The sequence below is a fragment of the Notothenia rossii genome (assembly GCF_949606895.1).
Source record: "Notothenia rossii genome assembly, chromosome: 8".
NCBI lineage: Eukaryota > Metazoa > Chordata > Actinopteri > Perciformes > Nototheniidae > Notothenia > Notothenia rossii.
The window spans coordinates 13488379-13499795 of NC_136906.1; the positions used below are offsets into that span (position 1 = coordinate 13488379).

Sequence of the window (11417 nt, forward strand, 5' to 3'; positions counted from 1 at the left end):
CTCTTGGACTACGGGGATGTTGTGTACGTGAACGCCTCAGCTCACTCGCATCATCTGCTGGACGCTGTTTACCATGGGGCTCTGAGGTTCATAACCAACTCTAAACCCCTCACACACTATTGCACGCTGTACGCTTTAGTCAACTGGACATCATTATCAATGCGCAGATCACTGCACTGGTACAAACTTATCTATACCGCTATGCTTGGACTGCTGCCCCTCTACATATCCACTTACATATCCCACAAACAGTAGAGCTATAGACTACAATCTCAAAATTACATCACTCCGTCCGTCCCCTCAGTACGCACGGTGCTTGGGAAAAAAGCCATATCATACTCTGCCCCCTCGACCTGGAACACACTTCAGTAGGAACTTAAGCTGAACACTTTGATACCCATTTGCACCTGCTATATCTGACTGTATATGGATTTCAATGACTACTTTTTTTACGATGTTGTATTTTAGTGTCCTGTCTGTCTGTAACTTTGTGTGGTAGTGTTACACCTGAACAGGTTTCTCTTGAAAATGAGACCTTGGTTGCGTTCGAATAGTCCATTTAGCTTAGGAACCTTCCTAACCGAGTGAAATGACCCGGAAGTCCCTCAGTGGCAGCCATGTTAAGTGCCGTTTCTCTAGAATGATAGGAAAGGAGGTTTCAAACTTCCTTTATAACCTCCTTTAGCTTAGGAACCACTGGACCTCCCTAACCGAAAGGAGAGGAGAAAATGCTGCCCCACAATGCATTGCAGCCGCAGCATTTGACGTCACATAACAGTCGGCCGTTCACGGACACAACCGATTATGACGGAGAAATGATATCATGAAACTTACGGTGCTTATTAAGTATTTTAAAACGTATGTGGTAAGTTGCCAAAGTGCTTTGTTTTGAATGTTCATCAGTATTATAATCAAAAAGTTAAATATGAACCTTAGTTTTTACTGAAATGATCAAATAAAGTCAACATTTCACTGAGCTGTGTGGGGTTTGTTCAACTTTTAAAAGATGTTTGAATATACACAGTGATACGTGTTAAGGACTAACGTTTATAATAAATACATTTGTATTGATTTTAAGATCTTTTCATAGTTCATACAATCATACGTATTGGGATCATTTCTATTAATGTGGACCGGAGGGAGAGGGTGACGAGCATAAGTTTCACTTTTTTATTTCAATTCCAACTTTGGTCATGAAGAATATGTTTCTCTGTTGTTCATAAAGCATAAAGCATAAAACAACAGCATCAGAGCACGTCGGTGCAGAGTCTCCAGATGAGTTTACAGTAGTCCCTCCTTCTTATTATACATCCATGTTGTAGTCCGTTGTATAGACAACTGTAGTTTCCATAGTTTCCCCACAGCAGCAGACGCACACAATGACGTCCACTGGCGCATCATAAACACGTCGGATAGTGAAAGTGCATTCGGATTCTCTAAAGTACCGCAGTCTCTTCTCCTAAGTCCTTTTGAATTCTCCTATCGACTATCCCTTAACCCCGTGACGTTTCACTCAGAGGTCAAGGAATAGGAGATAGGGTTAGAACTTAGCAGCTGATTTTTAAACTATCCGAACGCAACCCTTGTGTCTCAATGAGATCTACACCTGTATAAATAAAGGCTAGACAAAATAAATAGCATTGGTTTCTTCATACCACATTTACAGAACTTTTTTGGCAACAAAGTTACAATGCAGTTTGATACTTGGAGCTAACATTTTTAATAAATACTTCAAAACACAACATGAATGTTTTCATAGGAAGTCCAAATATAATAGGTAGCAAACTTAACTTGCTATTATAAATAACATGTGTATTTCTATGCAGGAAACAGCGAGAGATGAGGCCCGTGCATCTGTTGGTGTGCTTATGTGACTCATTGAAGACAGTCCTCCGAAGGGTCCCAGCATAATGCAGCTCGAGCCCATCTCCACTGCCATTGTACTTGAGGGAGGTGTTCTCATGGACAGAAACAAAGACTTGCCTCGGGCAGTTTGTCTGTTATTTGGGCTTACATATACATGCAATTGGATTACAAATACACTCAAATGTATTCAAACAGCAATGCTCGGACTGGGAAACAAAACTGTTTCACTTAAACCGTCTGTTTGAAATTCAATGTTTATTGAATTACTTTTTGGCATTTGAAAACTAATGTTGTAATGCAGCTGAGTCATGAGTGTTTTTAATGCATTATTTTTAGGGGGATTGTCAGAGTTTACACACTTTGTTTACAGACAAACTATTTTGTGTTGTTGTAGCCTTATCTAAGTTAACAGGAATTAGTTTGTTTGATTGAAATAGTAAACCTTAGAAATCATGAGTTAGTAGAATTCAAATGTAAAGTTAAGATAATTTATTTCCCAACATTTTCCATTGAGTCATACAAACTACAAACAGGCTCACTTTGCCTATATTTTGTATAATATAAATGCTATGATATATCTATAACAATGTTGACTGCCCTTCACTGTTACATGTGTTAGTGTGTTAGATCATGCTTTATGCAGTATGTGGGACTACATGAAGCTCAGCGCAAGTTCAGGCAGGAAGACCTATCACTTCGTATTGCGTGTCATGGCAATACTCGCTCCCTTCACTAAATGATAGGGAGCGCCACTCCTCAGCTAACCTATGTCTTCCCTCCATTCACAAGCCCAATCATCGCACCTGTTAATCCCTCTATATATGCTCTCCCCTTTTCCATCAACTGTCTTCCAGTTGTCAACGCGCAACCCTCCTCCACCCCTTCGCCTCCTGCTTCCAACTCAGGACCAAGCTTAACCTTCTCCCTTCCAACCGGACCTAACCACTTATCACCACCACCAGTGTCTAGACCCGGGGGGGTTCATCGGAAACGGTTCTTTCCCTTCCCGAATGATATCCTACAAAACCTGGGCCTAATCGCCAAACACCATTTCATTCACTTGTTATAAACTGTCATCATTATGTTTCATTTATATAATGTGACCCGATAATAAACATGTATTTCATACATCACGTCTCTCCCGATTGAAATGTTGTTAAGGAAGTGTTCTCTGTAGTCAACCATTTGTCTCAGTCCTGCCAACCCTATGTCCTGTGCCGTTGGAGGCCCCGCCAACTACTCTTCTGCCAGGGGTCCTGCCAATCCTATGTCCTGTGCCGTTGGAGACCCCACCGACTACTCTTCTGCCGGGGGTCCTGCCAACCCTATGTCCTGTGCCGTTGGAGGCCTCGCCGACTACTCTTCTGCTGGGGGTCCTGCCAATCCTGTGTTCCGTGCCGTTGGAGACCCCGCCGACTACTCTTCTGCGGGGGGCCTGCCAACCCTATGTCCTGTGCCGTTGGAGGCCCCGCCGACTACTCTCCTGCCGGGGGTCCTGCCAACCCTGTGTCCTGTCCCGTTGGAGGCCCCCGCCGACTAGTCTTCTGCTCTTCTGTTCCCCTTTTTGAACTCTACCTTGCCCCCGGGCCGTCCGCCCGAGTTCCCCTTTTTGAACTCTGCCTTGCCCCCGGGCCGTCCGCCCGAGACCCCATCCATGGTCTCTGCCTTGCCCCCGGGCCGTCCGCCCGAGACCCGTCCTCCAGACCCCCTCCACCCACCCTGCTGGACTTTGTTTTTTGGGACGTCTGGGATCCGTCCCTTGAGGGGGGGGTTCTGTCACACCCCCAGGTTTATGTCACGGTTTTTAGTGTTGTCTGTCTAGGTTTGGGTGTTTTGCTGTCATGTTTTTCCTCCTGGGTTATTGTCTGGTCCTTTTCCCTGTGTTTTTTTCTCCCGTCGTTAGTTTCCCTGGTGTGTCTAGTTGTTTGATTGTGTTCACCTGTGGCCCTTGTGTTTCTCCTCCCCTGCCCGGCTGTTGCTTGTCCTGTGATTACCCTTCTGTGTATTTAGTCTGGTCTCCTCCTGTGTTCAGTGTTGGTGCTTCTTTTGTATGTGACTCAGTTCACCGAAGAGTGTTTCGTCTATCCAAGTTTGTTATTCACTCTCCGTAACAAAACCAGCTGCCTATAACCTGTCGGTTAATAGCCAGCAGGGCTCGTTGCTAAAGCCTAGTTTTAACCTGTCGGTTTATACATTTCAGAGCGCGCTAATTAAGCCAGCTGCCACTAATGTGTTGCAGAAGCCTGGTTTTAACCTGTTGGTTAATAAACTACAGAGCTCGTGGCATTCCTCTGTCCGAGATACGCCTCGTACACACGGCCTTAATAAACCCATGAGCGCCGTTATAACGCCTCATGTGGGCAGCACTGCACACACCTCCATCCATCCCCTGAGCGTGTACGCGCCTCATGATGAGAGTCGGAGTGAGACGCAGCGTGTGGAGGCCCCGGCGCAGCCCTTTCGGTGTGTTCACCAGGACGACTGGTTCACTTCCACCTGAAGGATGTATACTTCCACGTACCCATCATCCCAAAACACAGGAAATTCCTGCGTTTTCTCATTTCAGGGAATATCTGACCAGACAATCGTCTGCCGTTTGGATATTTCCTGGCTCCTCGCATTTTTGTGTCGAGAAGGCTGGAGCCACTACACAGAGGAGGGATCAGACGGTGGTAATGAGCCATGAGTGCCATTATTACAGTGTGGACAGCGCTGCACACACCTCCGCTCATCCCTCAGGGTTGTTGAGCGCGAAGGCACCTTAAATGTCCGGTTTACGAGCCTTCTCCTAAACGCGACATAAGGAGAGCCTGTGTGAAATGCAACGTCTGGAGGGCTCTGGCGTGGCTCGTCACCATGACAACCACAGCACATCCTGAGCAGGTTCGCGCCTTGAGTGACGGCGCGTGTGTTAGATGGACAGAGGGAAGTTAATGCAGCAAGGCTCCCCGGTTAAGCCGGCTGCTGCCAATAGCCTATTGGTTAAGCCGGCTGGGTTTTTTAACTTATCGGTTAATAACAGCAGGGCTTGCTATTCAAATCCGTCTACCTTAAACTTTTTGGGTTTAGGCAGCATGGATTTTTCCTCTGTCTCAGACACCTCCTACCCACGGTCGTAATAAGCCCACGGAGGGCCATTATTAGGCATCGTGTGGACAGCACTGCACACACCTTCACTCATCCCTTAGTGGTGTTGAGCGTGAAAGCGCGGTTTACGAGTCTACTCCTAAACAACGACATAACGAGAGCCTGTGTGAAATGCAGCGTGTGGAGGGCTCTGGCGTGGTTTGTTACCAACCACAGCACATCCAGAGAATGTACACCCGGCGCTATCAGAGTACTGTATGGTACTCAGGGTGGCGGCGCGTGTGTCTGATGGACAGATGGATGAGCAGGCGGATGGGCAGAGGGTAGTCTCTGCAGTCCGCTTCTCCCCCCCCCCCCCCCCCGCAGTTCTATGGGATACAGGAAGTCTTTTCATCCCAGGAACAGTGTCTCGCGCTCCTTGCAGAGCGGCGGGAACTCGGGTTAAAGAAAGCCTTTCTCCAGGGTTCCTCAAGGGGAAGAAAATCGTTTTTTTTTACTCCCGCTATTTTCTGGTCCCGAAGGAGACGGGGCAGGGGGAATGAGACCCATCCTCGACTTGTCAGTGTCCAACAAGGGAATGGCCTTTTCCCATGCTGACGATCAAACAGGTGCTGGAGTGTGTTCACCAGGGGAGGTTCACATCCATAGTCCTGAAGGATGCTTAGCTCCACGTAACCTTCATCCCGAATCACAGCAAATTCCTGCGTTTCTCATTCCTGGCTCCACGCACTTTTTTCGAAGTGGATGGAGACGGTTGGAGCAGCTGCTCAGAATGGGGATGAGAGTGTTATTTTGCCTGGACGACCGGCTGCGGCTGGCTCGCTCAAGGGAGGAAGCGGTTTTTCAGACGATACAGCTCGTATCTCATCTGTCAAACCTGGGTTTCATTATCAACTGGAAGAAGAGTCCTCTTCCCTCCCAGACATTTAACTGGGAGTGGAATTGAACTCAGCCCGCATGAGAGCGCGACTCTCACAGCAGAGAATGGAGAAAGTGACAGCTCTCCTCCGGTGCAGCTGTTAACCCTGTTAGCAGGCAACACGGTTTTTCCTCTGTCCCAGATGTGCCTATACTACACACGGTCATAATGAGCCCAGGGCTGTTATTACGCACTGTGTAAATAGCACTGCATACACCTCCGCTCATTCCTCAGCAGGTTTGAGCGTGAAACGCGCCTTAATGTCCAGTTTACGAGCCTTCTCCTAAACAGAGACAGGATGAGAGCCGGTGTGAGATGCAGTGTGTGGAGGCCCCCTCGTAGCATTTTCGGTCCGGGCCGCTCTTGGGCTGCTTCACGGGCAACGGCGGCGAGGGGCTCTGACGTGGCTCGTCACCATGACAACCACAGCACATCCAGAGCATGTCGCGCGCTCTCAGAGTATTACTCAGAGTGGCGACGCGTGTGTTCGATGGACAGATGGATAATAATAAGCAGCAAGGCTCACCGGTTAAGCCGGCTGCCCCTAACCTGTGGGTTATAGGCAGCATGGCTCGCTGCTTAAACCGGCTGTCTTTAAAACCTATTGGTCTTTAGGCAACTCGAACAGCTCTCCTCCGGCGCGTCACACCCCGCGGGGCGGTGACAGCCCTCTCCGTGATGCAGCTGTTAGGCATGATATCAGCTGGTCACGTGGTGATCCCCCTGGGTCTCCTTCACAGTGAGGAGACTTCCAGAGGTGGTTTATTCGCCTGCGTATCGACCCTGTGCGTCAGAGGAGATGCATGGTGTACATTCCTCCTTCCGTGGGTTTGGATTTAACCTACTGGAAAAATCTCCACGTCAGTGGGGGTGCCCCTGAGCAGAGTGACGTCACACACCGCAGTGTTCACAGACGCATCTCTCGCAGGCTGAGGAACGTGCATGTCGCAGGCAGTGGGGGGACAGTGGCAGGGTCACATGTCTCTCCATATAAACGTGCGGGAATTACTCTCCGTATGGAAAGTAAGCCAGCACTTCATCCTGTTGCTGTACAATCAACATGTGTTGATTCGAAAAGACAACAAAGTAGCGATCAGCGCAGCTGCTGAACACACATCCTACACAGCCAAATGGACAATGTTCCGTTTGGTATGTATGGAAAAGCCTGGACCCCGTTACGGGCCCCCTGCCTCGTGCTGTCGCTCCTCCAGCTGTTGCTGGACAAGAATTGGCTTATAGCACGGTCAAAACATATGCTGCTGCCATTTCATCTTGCCACGTAGGTTTTGGGATCAGCACGGTGTTTAGTCACCCTCTGACAAAACGTTCTCTACGGGGAGCACAGAGACTCAGACCTGTGTCACGCGCTTTGGCGCCTCAATGGGTTTTGGCTTTAGTGTTACGCGCACTGAGTAAAGCTCCATTTGAACCTTTAGATCAGGTTCCCCTGAAGTCTTTGTCAGCCAAAGTAGCTCTGCTCTTGGCTCTGACATCAGATAAAAGGGTGAGTGACTTGTCTGCTCTCTCTGTGGCTCTGTCATGTCTCCGGATCCAAGGAGATGGCAGCTCAGCTGCCCTAACCCGTTTTTTATGCCAAAGGTTATCACAAGCTCTTTTAGAGCGAGAGTGATAGCTTTGAATGGTTTCTTTCCTCCTCCTCACACATCAGAGGAAGAAGCCACATCTCAGGACGAAATGGACATGGGTTATTAACTGAGTAAGTGTGTTTTGTGCTTCTGGTAACGGACGGAACCAGCGGGGCGTAGACTACATCCTGCTTCGCCCTTAACCCAATAGCGATAGCCTTAGAGGGCGAAGCCTTATACGATATAGAACTGGGGTTACGCACTGTAACCCAGTTTCTATGAGTATAGGCGCAGCCCTCTAAGGTTCGGGCCCCACTGGCTCCGCGAATAGCTGAAGAAAAGCTGTTTGTGTGGGAGTGGATTGTAGGGCCTACTTCCTATTTATACAGAAGTGAGCCCGGAGGTGGGGCCCACGTCATAGGTGGGCGTGGATTAAGTCTGTCAGTGCTGCACACGTGCAGTGGGGATTACCCTATAGCGATAGCCTTAGAGGGCTGCGCCTATACTCATAGAAACTGGGTTACAGTACGTAACCCCAGTTCTGCGTTTTATGTTAGTCTTTGTGAGATCCTTGTTTGTTTTTGATTGTGTTCACGGGGAAGAGCTCTGTATTTCCTGTTAAATTTGCGTTTGGGTCCTGCCTGCTTCTCTCAACCCTGACAGGGAGGGACTTAGAGTTGAAGTCATAATATAATGCTTGATGTGATTTGGAACACAATATGGTGTTGAATCACGGCAGTGTTTACATCACATTACATTGCATTTAGCTGACGCTTTTATCCAAAGCGACTTACAATAAGTGCATTCGACCAGGAAGATACAACCTTGAAGAAAACAGAATCATATAAGTACATCAGGTTTCATAGAGCCAAACATTTCAAGTGCTACTCAACTGGCTTTAGATAAACCAGCCCTTTATTAGTATATAAGTGCTTTGTTAGTAATTCAATCGCTCGAAGTGGAGTCTAAAGAGATGAGTTTTCAGTCTGCGCCGGAAGATGTGTAAGCTTTCTGCTGTCCTGATTTCAATGGGGAGCTCATTCCACCATTTTGGAGCCAGGATAGCAAACCCAAGTGTTTTTGCTGACGGGAACTTGGGTCCCCCTCGCAGTGCGGGTGCGGCGAGCTGTTTGGCTGATGCAGAGCGGAGTGCACGTGCTGGGGTGTACGGTTTAACCATGTCCTGGATGTAGGAAGGGCCAGATCCATTTGCAGCATGGTACCAGTGTCTTGAAGTGGATTCTAGCAGTTACTGGAAGCCAGTGAAGGGAGCGGAGGAGCGGCGTGGTGTGGGAGAATTTTGGAAGGTTGAAGACCAGACAAGCCGCTGCCGTTTAGCTGAGTTTCTGCCGGTAGTCACCCTTCTCTTCACAGAGCTCACCGCTTGCATGCGGACACTTCAAAGGGGCGTGGCCAGCAGCAGTTTGGGTTATATTTAAAGGGCCAGACCCATAATCAGCCCTTTTGTAACAGGGCTGAAATAGAGAGGTATGAGGCATGCTACAATGGGTGATCTGTTTGGTATTTTGAGCAAAACACTTCAGAGACATGTTTTGTATAGATATGGCCCTATAATATATTGTTCAAATATAGCATTATAGGTGACCTTTAATATGTCCAAGTTCCATATATTCAACTTTGTGTTTGTATTCTGTTTTAAATTAAGAGTGTACTAAAAGAATAACAGAGTATCAAAAGTCACGTTGCTTATTGTCAAAATCTTAAATTTGACCTTTTACATTGAAAGAAAGAACACAAAACGTAACTGATGTGTCAGGGATCAAGTATTTGGTAAGTTTTGTGTAATGGGATATACTGTATATGTATATGAATGTATTATGGTCCAAAAATCCTTAAGAATCTTCACAGCAGAAGTAATCCCGTTCTAAATTGGAGACCAATTAAAAGTGTAAATGTTTATGTGGTTTAGTTGAGCATCCAGTGGTCCAGCCTGTCTGGATTCCCTGACGAAAAATCAACACAAATACAAAAATATGTAAAGTACAATGTGTAAGGTTACTGACACTGACTTCTTGCAGTAAAACTTAAATTACCTCAATGCTGAACAGCTTCAATAACTTACTTGAGCTGAACCAAACCAAATTGCAATATCTACTTAACAATATATCTGGAACCATGCGATATAAATGATATATATTTACATTCCTAGATACATATACCTTATAGAAACACTGCACACACACTGAACTGACGCTGACATTACCTAGTCTTTTATATATATTATATATATATATATATATATATATATATATACATACTGTACATATATAAATACATATTACTTTACATTTTATTTTGAAGAAGTTACAGACTCGGACTTAAACGGGGCACCTGCATTAGAGAAAAGTAATTGAGAAAAAGGAGACTAAAGACAAATTTCAATATTTGTGCTATTTATTATGGTTTTACAGCTGTACTGTAGTAACATTTTGATATAAATAAAGTGCAACACTGAATAGAAATAACTTTAAATCAGTGACGGGTACGACATATGTAATCCTTAATCTAACAAAAGGTTTTATTTTCCAACAGAATTTAGTCCTTGACCTGCAAATAATCAGATTCTTGATTTAACATAATAACAACAAGACCTGCCTCAGCAGAATGTAGTTTTACAGGTCGTTGACAAAGTCTTCTCCAGATGTAATCATCCGTCTCAGTGCGCTCAGTATCAGTGTATCAGTGTCATCACTTGTGTCGTGCTCTGAGTGGTAGTTCTTCACAGGAAAGATGCAGTTTGGAGGGAAACCCAGCACGCCACTCGCCTCTTCAATCTACATTTAAGAATTTGACATTCAAGAAATGAAACTGCTGATCCAAGGAGATGTTGCAGTTACAATATTAAACAGTAAAACAAAATGATATCCCAAAATGAATTACAGCTCTCTAAAAACTAGATTACAGACAGAAACGTACCTTTTTCTTCAGATGTTTGCTCTTATACACGTTCCTTATATCCCTCCTGATCTCTGGACAGGCTTCATCAATTTTGGTGAGAATAGCAATTTCAGGAATGTCTGCCAATACAGAGCAGAATCAAAATCAGTTAAAAATAATGTTGGTACAGTTATTTTATTGCATTATCATATTTGTTCTTATTCTATAAAAATAGAATATATATATAATTTATGTCAGATCTAATGTTATGCATTATTGTAAAAGCCTAACCCTTACCCATGTCCTTGGCTGCAAGTCTGACTTCCCTCAACTTTCTCACAGAATCATCCTGCATTCCTGCTATGCTGCCAGGGTTGATACAAACCAGAACATGAACTCTGTCATTTAGAGAGGGGTCTCTGTTGTAGTGTTGATCATTCTCAGACAAGGAAGAGCGAGGATTGAACTGAAAAACAATGTTAAATTGAATCAAAAAATAAGATTAGAAATCAGAAATACAATAATTTCTATTGGAACCTTGTTAGCTTTCCATATTTCATGTGCAAACTATTTATCATGCAGGGATTGTGTTTTCCTCAAATATATGCAACAGAGATAAGATTGAATGAATTCAGTTGTACATTGTAACCATTCTTCACGTGTCCCTTCATGGCCAGTTTGATGTCTTCCACACAAACTCCTTCATCCTTCTCGAGGCCCATTATGTCATTGAAGACAAAAGGGTAATGTGTCCCTGGAACCTTTTGGATTGTGTACTCTCTGTACTGTAAGACAAGAAAGTCCCGTTACCATAAAGACATGGCTGTTCGGTTGCCTTAAAGGTCAAAACATTACATCATAGATAGTATCAGAGGGGTGAAACCCCTCTTTAATGGTCATATATGCAGAGCACACAGCACACAGCACACACAGTGACATTTGGCCTCTGCATTTAACCCATCCAAGGAGTCTAGTACTAGGAGCAGTGGGCAGCTATTGTACAGCGCCCGGGGAGCAATGGGAGTGGGGGAAAGGGGGTTGCCTGCCATATTTAGGTCTGT

The 11417-nt window shown here is 45.6% G+C and overlaps 1 protein-coding gene across 2 annotated transcripts in view; it reads right to left on the reverse strand.

The window, feature by feature from the left end:
• Nucleotides 1-9855: 9855 nt before the first annotated feature.
• The window catches only part of LOC307015380 (interferon-induced protein 44-like), a 12967-nt gene continuing 11405 nt past the window's right edge, over nucleotides 9856-11417 (reverse strand). For both annotated transcript variants that reach the window (XM_079643938.1, XM_079643937.1), the window contains exons 6-9: nucleotides 10998-11141; nucleotides 10654-10822; nucleotides 10396-10496; nucleotides 9856-10253 (exon numbers count right to left, since the gene is read on the reverse strand). In XM_079643938.1, coding sequence (XP_079500064.1) covers nucleotides 10092-10253; nucleotides 10396-10496; nucleotides 10654-10822; nucleotides 10998-11141 — 576 coding nt within the window. In that variant the 3' untranslated portion in view covers nucleotides 9856-10091. The remainder of the gene's footprint in view (nucleotides 10254-10395; nucleotides 10497-10653; nucleotides 10823-10997; nucleotides 11142-11417) is intronic.